This window comes from Oncorhynchus masou, chromosome 6 (assembly GCF_036934945.1).
Source record: "Oncorhynchus masou masou isolate Uvic2021 chromosome 6, UVic_Omas_1.1, whole genome shotgun sequence".
Classification (NCBI taxonomy): domain Eukaryota; kingdom Metazoa; phylum Chordata; class Actinopteri; order Salmoniformes; family Salmonidae; genus Oncorhynchus; species Oncorhynchus masou.
In genome coordinates this window covers 6,519,761-6,538,470 of record NC_088217.1, presented here as the reverse complement: position 1 = coordinate 6,538,470, position 18,710 = coordinate 6,519,761, and the positions used below count along the sequence as shown (strand labels likewise).

General features: G+C 48.0%; 1 protein-coding gene across 3 annotated transcripts in view; it reads right to left on the bottom strand.

The window, feature by feature from the left end:
• The window catches only part of LOC135541317 (inositol hexakisphosphate kinase 1-like), a 97,497-nt gene that overhangs the window by 47,804 nt on the left and 30,983 nt on the right, over positions 1–18,710 (bottom strand). For all 3 annotated transcript variants that reach the window (XM_064967474.1, XM_064967476.1, XM_064967475.1), the window contains exon 2: positions 6,344–6,804. In XM_064967474.1, coding sequence (XP_064823546.1) covers positions 6,344–6,602 — 259 coding nt within the window. In that variant the 5' untranslated portion in view covers positions 6,603–6,804. The remainder of the gene's footprint in view (positions 1–6,343; positions 6,805–18,710) is intronic.

The following is an 18,710-nucleotide window of genomic DNA, read 5'->3' as shown; positions in this document are numbered from 1 at the left end:
AACGGCCATCCATCCTCCAGGAGAGTTACTGGGGGTGCCAAACGGCCATCCATCCTCCAGGAGAGTTACTGGGTGTGCAGGATGGCCAACCATCCTCCAGGAGAGATACTGGGTGTGCAGAATGGCCAACCATCCTCCAGGAGAGATACTGGGTGTGCAGAATGGCCAACCATCCTCCAGGAGAGATACTGGGTGTGCAGAATGGCCAACCATCCTCCTGGAGAGATACTGGGTGTGCAGGACGGCCAACCATACTCCAGGAGAGATACTGGGTGTGCAGGACGCCCAACCATCCTCCAGGAGAGTTACTGGGTGTGCAGGATGGCCAACCATCCTCCTGGATAGTCCAGGAGAGATACTGGGTGTGCAGGATGGCCAACCACCCTCCTGGATAGTCCAGGAGAGATACTGGGTGTGCAGGATGGCCAACCACCCTCCTGGATAGTCCAGGAGAGATACTGGGTGTGCAGGACGGCCAACCATCCTCCAGGAGAGTTACTGGGTGTGCAGGACGGCCAACCATCCTCCTGGAGAGTTACTGGGGGTGCAAAACGGCCATCCATCCTCCAGGAGAGTTACTGGGTGTGCAGGATGGCCAACCATCCTCCAGGAGAGATACTGGGTGTGCAGGACGGCCAACCATACTCCAGGAGAGATACCGGGTGTGCAGGACGCCCAACCATCCTCCAGGAGAGTTACTGGGTGTGCAGGATGGCCAACCATCCTCCTGGATAGTCCAGGAGAGATACTGGGTGTGCAGGATGGCCAACCACCCTCCTGGATAGTCCAGGAGAGATACTGGGTGTGCAGGATGGCCAACCATCCTCCTGGATAGTCCAGGAGAGATACTGGGTGTGCAGGATGGACAACCATCCTCCTGGATAGTCCAGGAGAGATACTGGGTGTGCAAGCTTTTACTCCAGTCCTGCTCTAACACCCCCACATTGTAAAACAACAGTTTTTCGAGAGGCTGACTCTGGTATGTTTGAGCAGGATTGGATCAAAAGCCTGCACACCCAGTAATCTCTCCAGGAGGATGGTTGGTCATCCTGCACACCCAGTATCTCTCCAGGTGTAGGATTGGCCATCCTGCACACCCAGTAATCTCTCCAGGAGGATGGTTGGTCATCCTGCACACCCAGTATCTCTCCAGGTGTAGGATTGGCCATCCTGCACACCCAGTATCTCTCCAGATGGAGAGATATGTTGGATTTCAATATATGTCAGTATAGTAAGCAAGACAAAAAAAAAAAAAAAAAAAAAATCTCTCTCAATGGAAATATTTCTACAAGGGGGAAAAAAAATAGTTAGACCTATTCAACAAATATCCACCTAGAGCAACAATAAAGTCTGTGAATAAAGCCTCCTACGAGGACATCATGTAATACCGTACCCTTTCTCCTCCTGACGGATACCAGGTATCCATATGTATGTTAGAGTGTGACCTCAAGTCGTCTGTCAGGAAATAGAACAGTAACATTCTCCTAAAATTAACCGCTGAGAGACACGGTCCAGATCGCTCACTGCCTCCTCCTACAGGAACCACAGATGAGAGCCAACACCACAGACCACAGCCAGACCAGAACCAGCACCACAGACCACAGCCAGACCAGAACCACAGACCACAGCCAGACCAGACCACAGCCAACACCACAGACCACAGCCAGACCACAGCCAACACCACAGACAGACCACAGCCAGAGCCAACACCACAGACCACAGCCAGACCACAGCCAGAGCCAACACCACAGACCACAGCCAGACCACAGCCAACACCACAGACCACAGCCAGACCAGACCACAGCCAACACCACAGACCACAGCCAGACCAGAACCAGCACCACAGACCACAGCCAGACCAGAACCACAGACCACAGCCAGAACAGACCACAGCCAACACCACAGACCACAGCCAGACCACAGCCAACACCACAGACCACAGCCAGACCACAGCCAACACCACAGACAGACCACAGCCAGAGCCAACACCACAGACCACAGCCAGACCACAGCCAGAGCCAACACCACAGACCACAGCCAGACCACAGCCAGAGCCAACACCACAGACCACAGTCAGACGACAGGCCAACACCACAGCTATTTCCACTGCAGTGCTTTTAATAGCTGTCTAACTCAAAATGATTGATTAGACCAAATGATGCCATCCCAAACACAGATGGCTGGCTGGGGAGGCAGGCGTGCTGCTCTACGTGCGTTATAACACTGTGATTTACTCAGGATTTAGAAAACACGGACACACTGTAAATTAAGAAAAATATCCTCATAAGTTAGTCACACCTTGCACGTAGAGTATATTACATTCAACAATATACTGAAAGATTAGCCAAATCAAAGACGGTATATTTTCAATATTTAGAATAAATAAATAAATTAAAAACATGTAAGAAAAGTGTTATTGAAATCAAAATACTACTCATTATTAAGAACAAAACGGTAAAGCTATTTATGACACAAATGTCTGCTTTGTAGCACCTACAGATTAAACATCATGGAGTCTTAAAAGGAAGCCTGGGTAAATGTATTATGCAAATTTTGATCAATTATTTCTCAATTATGCTTCAACAAACAAAATGTAGAATATATATACACATATCAACAATCCCTGCTCCAAGTCTATGGATTAATTTTGTGAATATCCCAAAGAATCATGGTCCCTTTTTGTTCTAGTTAGCTCTGTCCTCTCGTAGATACATAGACAGCGTGGCTAATGTTAACGTCTTCCTGATATTATAGTTATAACATCCTGTCTCCTCTCTCAGATAGAGAACTCTGTGTCCTGTCAGACCTGCCAAGAAAAGGCCACACCCACACAGTGACAACAGGAGAATCAGATCAAAGCCTATGAGAACTCTTGACCTGTCCTACTTTTGGCAGGGTGTGACATTAATATAATAATATATATATATATCCCATTTAGCAGACGCTTTTGTCCAAAGCGACTTACAAGTCGGCTGGGGCCACTACTTTTACATATGGGTGGCCCCAGCAGGAATCGAACCCACGACGCTTGGCGTTGCAAGCGCCATGCTCTACCGACTGAGCCACACAGGACCATTGTTTTTCCCAGGAGACTTAGTGACAGTGTGCATCAAGGTCCGCAGGGTCTGTCTCTCTCTGTCTCTCTGAAGGCTGCAGGGGAAAGCCTCCGAGTGGGTGACGAGGACTGAATCCTACAGGAAACTAGGCTTTCTGTGTGACACGTCAAGAGAACACACTCAGGAACAATGTTGGTTGAGAATCAGACCTCGTTGTCTTCTGTCTGCAACGTTTAGGAGTGGAGGGACCCTAGGAGTCGAGGGACCCTAGGAGGGGTAGGAGTGGAGGGACCCTAGGAGTGGTAGGAGTGGAGGGACCCTAGGAGGGGTAGGAGTGGAGGGACCCTAGGAGGGGTAGGAGTGGAGGGACCCTAGGAGTGGTAGGAGTGGAGGGACCCTAGGAGGGGTAGGAGTGGAGGGACCCTAGGAGGGGTAGGAGTCGAGGGACCCTAGGAGTGGTAGGAGTCGAGGGACCCTAGGAGTGGTAGGAGTGGAGGGACCCTAGGAGTGGTAGGAGTGGAGGGACCCTAGGAGTGGTAGGAGTGGAGGGACCCTAGGAGGGGTAGGAGTGGAGGGACCCTAGGAGGGGTAGGAGTGGAGGGACCCTAGGAGGGGTAGGAGTGGAGGGACCCTAGGAGGGGTAGGGTGGAGGGACCCTAGGAGGGGTAGGAGTGGAGGGACCCTAGGAGGGGTAGGAGTGGAGGGACCCTAGGAGGGGTAGGAGTGGAGGAACCCTAGGAGGGGTAGGTGTGGAGGGACCCTAGGAGGGGAGGGACCCTAGGAGTGGAGGGACCCTAGGAGTGGAGGGACCCTAGGAGGGATAGGAGTGGAGGGACCCTAGGAGGGGTAGGAGTGGAGGGACCCTAGGAGGGGTAGGAGTGGAGGGACCCTAGGAGGGGTAGGAGTGGAGGGACCCTAGGAGGGGTAGGAGTGGAGGAACCCTAGGAGGGGTAGGTGTGGAGGGACCCTAGGAGGGGAGGGACCCTAGGAGTGGAGGGACCCTAGGAGTGGAGGGACCCTAGGAGGGATAGGAGTGGAGGGACCCTAGGAGGGATAGGAGTGGAGGGACCCTAGGAGGGGTAGGAGTGGAGGGACCCTAGGAGGGATAGGAGTGGAGGGACCCTAGGAGGGATAGGAGTGGAGGGACCCTAGGAGGGATAGGAGTGGAGGGACCCTAGGAGGGATAGGAGTGGAGGGACCCTAGGAGGGATAGGAGTGGAGGGACCCTAGGAGGGGTAGGAGTGGAGGGACCCTAGGAGGGGTAGGAGTGGAGGGACCCTAGGAGGGGTAGGAGTGGAGGGACCCTAGGAGGGGTAGGTGTGGAGGGACCCTAGGAGGGGTAGGAGTGGAGGGACCCTAGGAGGGGTAGGTGTGGAGGGACCCTAGGAGGGGAGGGACCCTAGGAGTGGAGGGACCCTAGGAGGGATAGGAGTGGAGGGACCCTAGGAGGGATAGGAGTGGAGGGACCCTAGGAGGGATAGGAGTGGAGGGACCCTAGGAGGGGTAGGAGTGGAGGGACCCTAGGAGGGGTAGGAGTGGAGGGACCCTAGGAGGGGTAGGAGTGGAGGGACCCTAGGAGGGGTAGGAGTGGAGGGACCCTAGGAGGGGTAGGAGTGGAGGAACCCTAGGAGGGGTAGGAGTGGAGGAACCCTAGGAGGGGTAGGTGTGGAGGGACCCTAGGAGGGGAGGGACCCTAGGAGTGGAGGGACCCTAGGAGGGATAGGAGTGGAGGGACCCTAGGAGGGATAGGAGTGGAGGGACCCTAGGAGGGATAGGAGTGGAGGGACCCTAGGAGGGGTAGGAGTGGAGGGACCCTAGGAGGGATAGGAGTGGAGGGACCCTAGGAGGGATAGGAGTGGAGGGACCCTAGGAGGGATAGGAGTGGAGGGACCCTAGGAGGGGTAGGAGTGGAGGGACCCTAGGAGGGATAGGAGTGGAGGGACCCTAGGAGGGGTAGGAGTGGAGGACCCTAGGAGGGATAGGAGTGGAGGGACCCAAGGAGGGGTAGGTGTGGAGGGACCCTAGGAGGGGAGGGACCCTGGGAGTGGAGGGACCCTAGGAGGGGTAGGAGTGGAGGGACCCTAGGAGGGGTAGGAGTGGAGGGACCCTAGTGGAGGGGTAGGAGTGGAGGGACCCTAGGAGGGGTAGGAGTGGAGAGACCCTAGAAGTGGAGGGACCCTAGGAGGGGTAGGAGTGGAGGGACCCTAGGAGGGGTAGGAGTGGAGGGACCCTAGGAGGGATAGGAGTGGAGGGACCCTAGGAGGGGTAGGAGTGGAGGGACCCTAGGAGGGATAGGAGTGGAGGGACCCTAGGAGGGATAGGAGTGGAGGGACCCTAGGAGGGGTAGGAGAGGAGGGACCCTAGGAGGGGTAGGAGTGGAGGAACCCTAGGAGGGGTAGGTGTGGAGGGACCCTAGGAGGGGAGGGACCCTAGGAGTGGAGGGACCCTAGGAGGGATAGGAGTGGAGGGACCCTAGGAGGGATAGGAGTGGAGGGACCCTAGGAGGGATAGGAGTGGAGGGACCCTAGAAGTGGAGGGACCCTAGGAGGGGTAGGAGTGGAGGGACCCTAGGAGGGATAGGAGTGGAGGGACCCTAGGAGGGATAGGAGTGGAGGGACCCTAGGAGGGATAGGAGTGGAGGGACCCTAGGAGGGGTAGGAGTGGAGGGACCCTAGGAGGGATAGGAGTGGAGGGACCCTAGGAGGGGTAGGAGTGGAGGGACCCTAGGAGGGATAGGAGTGGAGGGACCCTAGGAGGGGTAGGAGTGGAGGGACCCTAGGAGGGGTAGGAGTGGAGGGACCCTAGGAGGGGTAGGAGTGTCGCCATCTGACAGTAATACCTTTGCCAGTGTGATTTTGGTTGTTTTGCGTGGCACAACACTCCCTGAACTGTTGCACAGCGGCACCTCGGTCAGCATGTGATGAACCACAGTGCTTTTCATGGCACGAGGCAGGAGCGCTCCGGTTCTCTCTCTCAACTCACTTTCATCATCCGAACAGAGGGACATTCATTTGACATTGGAACATTCCTCCCACCTTTGTACTGGGTCAGAATGAATGAATGGATGGACGGATGAATAGATGGGATGAACAGATGAATGAATTGATGAACAGATGAATGAATGGATGGACGGACGAACAGATGGATGAACGGATGGCTGAATGGATGGATGGATGATTGACGTGTGTTTAACTAAGAGCATGTCAGGTAACATTACACTACCAGTGCTTGGTTCTGACGTGTGTGTGTGTGTGTGTGTGTGTGTGTGTGTCTGTTCCTCCTCTTACCTTTGTACTCTGCTGTAAACTCCTTCATCTCAGGAGGCAGCGACTCGTAGAACCGTTGCTCGCGGCTGATGAGGGGTTTACACACCGTGTGGTCGTCGTAACGCATCATACTGGTGTGCCCTCCCACCTGGTGTACGAAGGGCTCTAGTGGTACCCCTCCACACCGCCGTCCCCCCTGGCCCAGCCCCCCGAGGCCTAACCCTGCCTGACTCGCTCCGTGCTTCCCCATTGCTGCTTCCATGGTGTGGGGAAGGCACATGGCGTTGGAGGGCCTGGTGGGGGTGGCGGGGGCATGGGCGAGCAGGCCGGGCGAGCGTGGGGTGCAGGGAGGCAGCTGGGAACGCACGCTGCCGCCGGGAGGGGGAGGAGCCAGCCCGCCAACCGCAACCCAATCGGACCAATCAGATCCCGGCTCCTCGATGAAGAGCACCGGGCGATGACGTCACACCTACGACAGCCACCTGAGAGATGTGAGGCAGGGTGGGGAAAGAAAGACGGAGAGAGAAGAGAACAACGTCAGGCAGAATTGTTCCTTATTCAGGCCTTATTAGGGGTGTGACGTTTAAACACATTTGGGATCGTTGACATTTATCACTCACGAGAGAGAGAGGGAGAGCGCGAGAGAGAGGGAGGGAGAGCGTGAGAGAGAGGGAGGGAGAGCGCGAGAGAGAGGGAGGGAGAGCGCGAGAGAGAGGGAGGGAGAGCGCGAGAGAGAGGGAGGGAGAGTGCGAGAGAGAGGGAGGGAGAGTGAGAGAGAGGGAGGGAGAGCGCGAGAGAGAGGGAGGGAGAGCGCGAGAGAGAGGGAGGGAGAGCGCGAGAGAGAGAGGGAGGGAGAGCGCGAGAAATCGAGAGGGTTAATTGAGTGCGTGAACTAGTCGTAAGCAGAACAGCATTTGAAGTATTTCCCATCCCAGGGCTCCGACAGCATCCAAACTGATTCACTATATAGTGCACTACTTTGACAAGAGCCCATAAGACACTATATAGGGAATAGGGTGACATTTGGGAACGCAGCCATACATTCCCCCCCAACAACAACAACACAAGAACAGCACACACGTCAAGGCCACATGACCTGGAAAATATAATTCCTCATAAAGTCCAACTACCTCGTAAAATATAATTCTAATAATGCTGGGGTGCTTAAATTTGTCCTGTTACACACTTGTACAAGTGTTTTGAATGAAAATGTCTTTCTTGCGTATCGTAACTCTCCCTGAGCCAAGTGCAGGGAGTGGGGTCACGGCCAGGGTCACCAATGTCCACTGCCCCCAATTATGGTTTCAGTTCCTTGCTCAAGGGCACAGCGACAGATTGATTTATTTATTTTCAGCTCTTCGGCCCCGGGATTCAAACCAACGACCTTTCGGTTACTGGCCCTATATTAATATGTATAAGTCTCAGTGTAGGTCTCGGCTTAGCTACTCTCTGTAAGTAGGGGGATGTTTGAGTTACAGATACACTTTAAAACAACAACTTTAGGACATAGGAGTCTGCAGTGTCTCAGTGTAGGCCAAGCATTATGAGAGAGACACACCATTGTAAATACAACCCATATCTATGCTTATTTATTTTATCTTGTGTCCTTTACCATTTGTACATTGTTAAAACACTGTATGTATATATATATATATATACATTGTTAAAACACTGTATGTATGTATGTATGTATGTATGTATGTATGTATGTATGTATGTATGTATGTATGTATATATATATATATATATATATATATATATATATGTATATATATAATGACATTTGTAATGTCTTTATTGTTTTGAAACTTCTGTCTGTGTGATGTCTACTGTTAATTTTTATTGTTTATTTCACTTTATATATTACCTACCTCACTTGCTTTGGCAATGTTAACACATGTTTCCCATGCCAATAAAGCCCTTGAATTGAATTGACACACCTGAAATCTTACAGCGGAAAAATTAAATGTATGGATCTGTAGGTTAATCTGCAGAGAGCCAATCGGGACTCCTTGTCCACGTAACAGAACAAACAGATAGCTCCATCTGACTCACCGGCCTACTGGATTATTAATCTGACAGGTGATGTCTTTTCCATTCAACAATAGAAGCTTTCCCAAATATAGGCTAATCAATTGTTAAAACAGCACAGGGGTCTGTTTTCCAGAGAGCATGTTGACTGGCTGCATCGCTGCCTGGTGTGACAAATGCTCGGCATCCGACTGCAAGGCGCTACAGAGGGTAGTGCACACGACCTACGACCCCAGTACATAGCTGGGGCCAAGCTTCCTGCCACCCAGCACCTCTTTACCAGGCGGTTTCAGAGGAAGTCACAAAACATTTCAAAGACTCCAGCCACCCAAGTCATATACTGTTTACTCTGCTACTTAACAGCAAGCAGTACCAGTGCACCAAGTCTGGAACCAACAGGAACCTGAACAAGCCATAAAACCTCTTCGAGATCGGGCTACTTTTTTCAACATTCTGTTAAAAATCGCGCAACATTTCAACGTCCTGCTGCTCATGCCAGGAATATAGTATATGCATATGATTAGTATGTGTGCATAGAAAACACTCTGAAGTTTCTAGAACTGGTTCAATGGTGTCTGTGACTATAACAGAACGAGTTCCGTGGTCAAAATCGCCAGAAAACCTGGTCACTAAATCGACGGAGAAAAAAATCAATCCGCCAGTCCATGTATTGTCTATTGGAAGGAAAACTACTTAAGGCTGAGAATACAGTTCCTATAGCTTCCACACGATGTCGCCAGTGTTGTGATTTCGATTCAACTAAATCGTTGGTCATCTGAGTAATAGCCACATCCGGTTGTCAAGTCCACAGCTGTAAACAATGGAACCGGAAAAGTTGGCTACGTTTCCCAAACTTGTGCCTATGGAATACAGATCGCTCCGTGATCAATTTGATCGTTTATTAACGTTTAGTAATACCTAAAGTTGGATTACAGAAGTAGTTTGAAGTGTTTTGTCAAAGTTTATAGACAACTTTTTTAATTGTAAAAAAATAACGTCGCGTTTAAAAAAATGTGTTTTTCCTGGATATGACGGTCTTCATAAATGGACATTTTGGGTACACAAGGACCGATTTAATCGAAAATAAATACCCAATTGTGATGTTTATGGGACATATAGGAGTGCCAACAAAGAATCTCGTCAAAGGTAATGAATGTTTTATATTTTATTTCTGCGTTTTTTGTAGCGCCGGCTATGCTAATTCCTTTGTTTACGTCCCCTTCTGGTATTTCGGGGTGTTGCCTGCTATCAGATAATAGCTTCTCAAGCTTTCGCCGAAAAGCATTTTACAAATCTGACTCGTTGGCTAGATTCACAACGAGTGTAGCTTGAATTGAGTACCCTGCATGTGAATTTTAATGAAAGTTTGAGTTTTAACGAGTGCTATTAGCATTTGGCATAGCGCATTTGCATTTATTGTTGGCAGGGGGTGCGGTTGCGTCCCAGGTGGGCCAGAGAGGTTAAGACTGCTAAACAGCTTGCTAAACAGCTAGCTAAACAGCTAGCTAAACAGCTAGCTAAACAGAGAATGCCGCCAACTGGCCCATAGTACTGACAACTGGCCCATAGTAGTGAGATAATGAGAAATGTGTGGGTGGGTGGGGGGGGGTACAGGGTGGGTACAGTGTGGCTGGGTTTACAGTGTGGTTGGGTAGTGTGGGTGGGTGGGTACAGGGTGGGTGGGTAAGGTGTGGGTACAGTGTGGCTGGGTTTACAGTGTGGTTGGGTAGTGTGGGTGGGTGGGTACAGGGTGAGTGGGTAAGGTGTGGGTACAGTGTGGGTAGGTAGCTGGCCGCTAGACTAACTTACCAACCTAAACACAGGGTTAATTTAGTGACTATCAGTGGCTGACATAAGAGGAAACCCTGCTGACACACAACCACGTTTAGAAATTGCACCTTGTGTATTCTACTATTCTATCCGTCAACAGATGTTGAAATCAAGTGGCCGACCTGAAAAAGAACATTCTTATTCCCCCCGAATGAGAACGAATAGCCAATTCCTTATACAAATACATATTTTTATGCTCCTTGCATATTTATAAAAACACAGACAAGACAGCTAGCACATAAAGTCTGTGGCTAAAATGATGCTAGCAGAACGTGGTACCGCGACCGCGACAAACTGAAACATACGTCTTCCTCAATCATGTTGATTGATACTCCCGTCTTAGTACGGTCTGCTCTGTTATACATTGTGAGAGTTAAGACATAAAAAGGGTACAAAAAGGTTTAAATGGATACTTGGGGATTTCAGCAATGGACCCCTTTACCTCCCCGGAGTCAGATTAACTAAACATGTTTAATGTCTCTGCGTGCAGTTTCTATATATATTTATATATTTTTCTGCTTATCTAAGCATAGGCTACCTCTCGAGCTGTCTGTATCCTCCTGACTGGCAGTGCTAAAAAAAAATAATGAACATGAAATGCTTTTCAGCAGTATTCAGTAGATTTAGTTATTGCTTTGCCCTTCTTAATGTCTACCACCCTGAAGTCTATCTACGGCTCTGGCCGGTCAACAACAGTGACATCATTTTGTCCGGTTTGACCTCGGCCCTTTCGGCTTAATTTGCATCACCTTGGAGGCATGTGAGCCTTTGGCGGTCGGCGACAGCAATGCGGAAAGTCTGGACTAAATTTACAACATTAAAAGGACTAATGTCAGAGTGCGATGGATTTAACACGGACCACAAATAGACACTGACAGCTTCTGTCAGTTTACATTATACTACTACTACTATAGATATATACATTCTACTTATAGAACTGTATCCTGCCTACATACATATATTTTATTGATTTATTTAACTAGGTGAGTCAGTTAAGAACACATTTTTATTCTCCGTGCATGCAGACAATGCAGAAAAAATAAACAATTAAAACATTTTTTTTTTATCAATCTTGACAGCGTCTGTTTAGGACTCATAGAACTGTACAGGCTACATGGTCCATTAGTAAAGCACTATGCATTTCTCCATGCAGACACCTCTCAGTCAATTCACATTGTACTTATAAACAACCATCGCTATGGCGAAACGTATACCATGTATGCATTTGTTTGTGCATGCAAAACACTGGGACGAAATAGAAGTGTTTTAAAAATAGGCAGGGTGGCATAATTCCCATTTCATGCTAGGGCCACCCTGGTAGATCGGAGATGATGACAGCGAATCTAGAGATACTAAAGGAAAGTGGTAAGTGACCACGTGACAGTCTTGTTGTAGACCACTGGGCGCATTCCAAATGGCACCCTATTCCCTTTTTTAGAACACTACTTTTGAACAGGGCAGTCTGGTTAACGTAGGGAACAGGATGCCATTTGTGACAGAACCACAAACAGGTGAGGAAGGAGATAAAACACTGGCTGTCTGCTTCAGAAGGGTTAACAGAGAGAGACTGTGCATCACAGTGACTCCATTACACCCTGGGTTGGAAAGTAGGTCCCGAATGCTCACCAGGCATGAAAGCAGAAGACATATTTTAAAATGACTGTTCTTATTGGACAAGTTCAGGCAGCAGGGCCCCTACAGACACACTTCAGGCAGCAGGGCCCCTACAGACACACTTCAGGCAGCAGGGCCCCTACAGACACACTTCAGGCAGCAGGGCCCCTACAGACACACTTCAGGCAGCAGGGGCCCAAAAGACAGTTTAGGTAGTAGGGGCCCTACAGACAGTTTAGGTAGTAGGGGCCCTACAGACACACTTCAGGCAGTAGGGGCCCGACAGACATAGTTCAGGCAGTAGGAGCCCGACAGACATAGTTCAGGCAGTAGGGGCACGACAGATATACAGTTGAAGTCAGAAGTTTACATACACTTAGGTTGGAGTCATTAAAACTCGTTTTTCAACCACTCCACAAATTTCTTGTTAAAAAAACTATAGTTTTGCCAAGTCGGTTAGGGCATCTACTTTGAGCATGATACAAGTTATTTTTCCAACAATTGTTTCCCTATAGATGATTTCACTTATAATACACTGTATCACAATTCCAGTGGGTCAGAAGTGTACATACACTAAATTTACTGTGCCTTTAAACAGCTTGGAAAATTCCAGAAAATGTAATGGCTTTAGAAGCTTCTGATAGGCTAATTGACATAATGTGAGTCAATTGGAGGTGTACCTGTAGATGTATTTCAAGGCCTCCCTTCAAACTCAGTGCCTCTTTGCTTGACATCATTGGAAAATCAAAAGAAATCAGCCAAGACCTCAGAAAAGAATTGTAGACCTCCACAAGTCTGTTCGTCCATGGGAGCAATTTCCAAACGCCTGAAGGTACCACGTTCATCTATAGGACCATGTAAAGATGCTGGAGGAAACAGGTACAAAAGTATCTATATGCACAGTAAAACGAATCCTATATCGACATAACCCGAAAGGCCGCTCATCAACGAAGAAGCCACTGCTCCAAAACCACAAATAAAAAAGCCAGACTACGGTTTGCAACTGCACATGGGGACAAAGATCATACTTTTGGAGAAATGTTCTCTGGTCTGTTGAAACAAAAATAGAAATGTCTGGCCATAATGACCATTGTTATGTTCGGAGGAAAAAGGGGAGGCTTGCAAGCTGAAGAACACCATCCTAACCGTGAAGCACGGGGGTGGCAGCATCATGCTGTGGGGGTGCTTTGCTGCAGGAGGGACTGGTGCACTTCACAAAATAGAGGGCTTCATGAGGTAGGAACATTATGTGGATATATTGAAGCAACATCTCAAGACATCAGTCAGGATGTTAAAGCTTGCTCGCAAATGGGTCTTCCAAATGGACAATGACCCCAGGCATACTTCCAAAGTTGTGGAAAAAAATGGCTTAAGGACAACAAAGTCAAGGTATTGGAGTGGACATCACAAAGCCCTGAACTCAATCCTATAGAAAATTTAGGGGCAGAACTGAAAAAGCGTGTGCGAGCAAGGAGGCCTACAACCCTGACTCAGTTACACCAGCTCTGTCAGGAGGAATGGGCCAAAATTCACCCAACTTATTGTGGGAAGCTTGCGGAAAGGCTACCCAAAACGTTTGACCAAAGTTAAACAATTTAAAGTCAATGCTACCGAATATTAATTGAGTGTACGTAAACTTCTGACCCACTGGGAATGTGATGAAAGAAAAAGCTGAAATCATCCTCGACTATTATTCTGACATTTCACATCCTTAAAATAAAGTGGTGATCCTAACTGACCTAAGACAGGGAATTTTTACTAGGATTAAATGTCAGGAATTGTGAAAAAACTGAGTTTAAATGTATTTGGCTAAGGCGTATGTAAACTTCTGACTTCAACTGTAGTTCATATAGTAGGGGCCTGCCGATAAACTGTAGTTCATATAGTAGGGGCCTGCCGATAAATTGTAGTTCATATAGTAGGGGCCTGCAGATAAATTGTAGTTCCAGTTCAGATATTCCCAAACTCGGGGACGAGCAACACCATCGGGGGTACGCCAAGTAAACTCGAGGACTAGCAACACCGTCGGGGACGAGCAACACCGTCGGGGGTATGCCAAGTAAACTCGGGGACGAGCAACACCATCGGGGGTATGCCGTCGGGGGAATGCCGTCGGGGACGAGCAACACCGTCGGGGGAATGCCGTCGGGGACGAGCAACACCGTCGGGGGTATGCCAAGTAAACTCAGGGACGAGCAACACCGTCGGGGGTATGCTAAGTAAACTCAGGGACGAGCAACACCGTTGGGGGTATGCCGTCGGGGACGAGCAACACCGTCGGGGGTAAGCCGTCGGGGACGAGCAACACCGTCGGGGGTAAGCCAAGTAAACTCAGGGACGAGCAACACTGTCGGGGGTACGCCAAGTAAACTCGAGGACGAGCAACACCGTCGAGGGTATGCCAAGTAAACTCAGGGACGAGCAACACCGTCGGGGGTACGCCAAGTAAACTCAGGGACGAGCAACACCGTCGGGGGTATGCCAAGTAAACTCAGGGACGAGCAACACCGTCGGGGGTAAGCCGCCGGGGACGAGCAACACCGTCGGGGGTAAGCCGTCGGGGACGAGCAACACCGTCGGGGGTAAGCCAAGTAAACTCCGGGACGAGCAACACCGTCGGGGGTATGCCAAGTAAACTCAGGGACGAGCAACACCGTCGGGGGTAAGCCGCCGGGGACGAGCAACACCGTCGGGGGTAAGCCGCCGGGGACGAGCAACACCGTCGGGGGTAAGCCGCCGGGGACGAGCAACACCATCGGGGGTATGCCAAGTAAATGTGATTCACATTTTTTTTGTATTCACATTTTCAAACAGTACATTTATATTTTCTAATGGGGCTATACATTTTGGTGAGGTTTCCCCCCCCCCTCACCTGAGTAGCCTCGTTTCACTGCCGAATATGAAATTAAACCATCTAGTGTTTAATAACGAAATAACAACACAATGTCAAATAGTTAACCTCTTACACTTATGGTGGCGCTATTTCATTTCTGGAAGAAAAACGTTCCCGTTTTAAACAAGATATTTTGTCACAAAAAGATGCTCGACTATGCATATAATTGCTACTGTTCGAAAGAAAACACTCTGACGTGTCCAGAAATACAAATATCTTCTCTGTGCGTGCCCTTTAACGTGAGCTTCAGGCAAAACCAAGATGACTTGGCATCCAGGAAATGACAAGGATTTTTGAGGCTCTGTCTTTCATGATCTCCTTATATGGCTGTGAACGCAAGAGGAATGAGTCTGCCCTTTCTGTCGTTTCCCCAAGGTGTCTGCAGCATTGTGACGTATTTGTAGGCAGATCGTTGGAAGATTGACCATAAGAGACCACATTTACCACGTGTCCGCCCGGTGTCCTGCGCCGAAATTGGTGCGCAAAAGTCACCTGCCAGTATTTTTCCATGGGGCACAGAGAGAGAAGCAAGCTTCCACGAACTGCATGTCAATGAAGAGATATGTGAAAAAACACCTTGAGGATTGATTCCAAACAACGTTTGCCATGTTTCGGTCGATATTATGTAGTTAATCCGGAAAAAGTTTCACGTTGTAGGTGACTGCATTTTCGGTTCGTTTCGGTAGCCAGGCGCAATGTAGAAAACGGAACGATTTCTCCTACACACAGACGCTTTCAGGAAACACTGCGCATTTGGTATGTGGCTGGGAGTCTCCTCATTGAAAACATCAGAAGCTCTTCAAAGGTAAATGATTTTATTTATTTGGTTATCTGGCTTTTGTGAAAATGTTGCGTGCTACATGCTACACAAAATGCTATGCTAGCTTTGCATACTCTTACACAAATTAGTCAATTTCTATGGTTCAAAAGCATATTTTGAAAATCTGAGATGACAGTGTTGTTAAGAAAAGGCTAAGCTTGAGAGCAAACGCATTATTTTAATTTTATTTGCGATTTTCAGAAATCGTTAACGTTGCGTTATGCTAATGAGCCTGAGGCTTAGTCACAAACCCGGATCCGGTTTGGGGAGTTTCAAGAAGTTAACATCCAATCACATTAACCGTTACTCTCGCGGGAAACCTTCACTCTTGCAGACATTTAGAAATGAAACATGACAATTTGAAAAATAAGCCAAGGGAGTTTTTGAGAGAATAAAGACAACTTTCGAGTAGTAAGACATGTATAAAAGCAACAGATACCATTGATAATAAGGGACTAGAAGTGTCTTATATGGTGAGCTACCAAGTGGCGAGGACAGGCAAGCCCAATACTATTGTGGAGGACTTAATTCTTCCTGCTGCCGTGGATATGGCTGGGACAATGCTGGGGGAAAAGGCCAAAAAAACTACACAGACAACGCCTTCATCAAACAACACTGTTTCACGACACATCATTGACCTGGCAAGAAACAATTACTGCTTCGCATACAAGCCAGTGAATTATATGCGTTACAGCTGGATGAGTCAACAGACGTGGCGGGCCTGGCACAGCTCCTGGTATATGTCCGTTACGTTTATGGGGGGGGTCAATTAAGGAAGACATCCTCTTCTGCAAACCAGGACAACATGAGAGGATATTTGTTTAAGTACTGGACATCTTTGTGACATCAAGTGGACTTTGGTTGTTTTGGTATGTTGGCATCTGTACTGATGGCGCAAAAGTCATGACAGGGAGACATAGGGGAGTGGTAACGCGTGCAAGCAGTTGCTCCCCAACACCACTTGGGTCAACTGCAGCATCCACCTAGAGGCTCTTGCTGCCAAGGGAATGCCTGACAGCTTGAAAGACATTTTGGACACTACAGTGAAAATGGTAAAGTTGGTTAAAGCAAGGCCCCTGAACTCTCGTGTATATTCTGCTTTATGTAATGGTATGGGCAGCGACCATGTGACACTTTTACAACATACAGAAGTGCGCTGGTTATCAAGGAGTATTAACCCGCTTTGTTTTTTGAGAGACAAGTTTAACGTTTTCTTTACTGACCATAATTTTCACTTGTCTGACCGCTTGCAAGATGACGAGTTCCTCCCACGACTGGCCTATCTGGGTGATGTTATTTCTTGCCTGAATGATTTGAATCTAGGATTACAGGGACTCTCCTTAACTTCTTGAAACTCCCCATCCCGGATCCGGGTTTGTGACTAAAGCCTCAGGCTCATTAGCATAACGCAACGTTAACGATTTCTGAAAATCGCAAATAAAATGAAAATAATGCGTCTGCCCTCAAGCTTAGCCTTTTCTTAACAACACTGTCATCTCAGATTTTCAAAATATGCTTTTGAACCATAGAAATTGACTAATTTGTGTAAGAGTATGCAAAGCTAGCATAGCATTTTGAGTAGCATTTAGCACGCAACATTTTCACAAAAACCAGATAACCAAATAAATAAAATCATTTACCTTTGAAGAGCTTCTGATGTTTTCAATGAGGAGACTCTCAGTTACATACCAAATGCGCAGTTTTTCCTGAAAGCGTCTGTGTGTAGGAGAAATCGTTCCGTTTTCTACATTGCGTCTGGCTACCGAAACGAACCGAAAATTCAGTCACCTACAACGTAAAACTTTTTCCGGATTAACTACATAATATTGACCGAAACATGGCAAACGTTGTTTGGAATCAATCCTCAAGGTGTTTTTTCACATATCTCTTCATTGATATGCAGTTCGTGGAAGCTTGCTTTCCTCTCTGTATCGCATGGAAAAATACTGGCAGGTGACTTTTGCGCACCAATTTCGGCGCAGGACACCGGGCGGACACCTGGTAAATGTGGTCTCTTATGGTCAATCTTCCAACGATCTGCCCACAAATACGTCACAATGCTGCAGACACCTTGGGGAAACGACAGAAAGGGTTGACTCACTCCTCTCGCATTCACAGCCATATAAGGAGACAATGGAAAACAGAGCCTCAAAAATCCTTGTCATTTCCTGGATGCCATCTCATCTTGGTTTTGCCTGAAGCTCACGTTCTAGGGCACGCACAGAGAATATCTTGGTATTTCTGGACACGTCAGAGTGATTTCTTTCGAATGGTATCAATTATATGCATAGTCGAGCATCTTTTTGTGACAAAATATCTTGTTTAAAACGGGAACGTTTTTCATCCAAAAATGAAATAGCGCCCCCATAGATGTAAGAGGTTAACTATATTCAATGTGCAGGACAAAATTGAGGCTTTGATTAAGAAGTTGGAGCTCTTTTTCTGTCTGCATTAACAAGGACAACACACAGGTCTTTCCATCATTGTACGATTTTTTTGTGTGCAAATGAACTGAAGCTTACGGACAATGTCAAATGTGATATAGCGAAGCACGAGTGAGCTGGGTGCGCAATTACACAGGTACTTTCCCGAAACGGATGCCTCCAGTCCACTTACTGATATCTGAACAAGAGAGCCTCATTGAAATTGCAACAAGCGGTTCTGTGAAAATTGAATTTAAATCAGAAGCCACTGCCAGATTTCTGGATTGGGCTGCACTCAGAGTATCCTGCCTTGGCAAATCGCACTGTTAAGACACTGATGCCCTTTGCAACCATGTACGTATGAAGAGAGTGGATTCTCGGCCCTCACTAGCATGAAAACTAAATACAGGCACAGACTGTGTGTGGAAATGTATCTAAGACTGAGACTCTCTCCAATACAACCCAACATTGCAGAGTTATGTGCATCCTTTCAACCACACCCTTCTCATTAACCTGTGGTGAGTTATTCACAATTGTTCGATGAACAAATAAGGTTTTATATGTAAGATGGTTAAATAAAGAGCAAAATGAATGATTATTATTATTTGTGCTCTGGTCCTATAAGAGGTCTTTATCACTTCCCCCAAGCCGCGTTGTGACAAAACTCATTCTTATGTTAAATAAATGTATCGTATTGTGTGTGTGTGGCAGGCTTACAATGATGGCAAAAAAAAAACATATTTGAGAGTGCGCTGACCCTGGTGCTAGAGGGGGTAC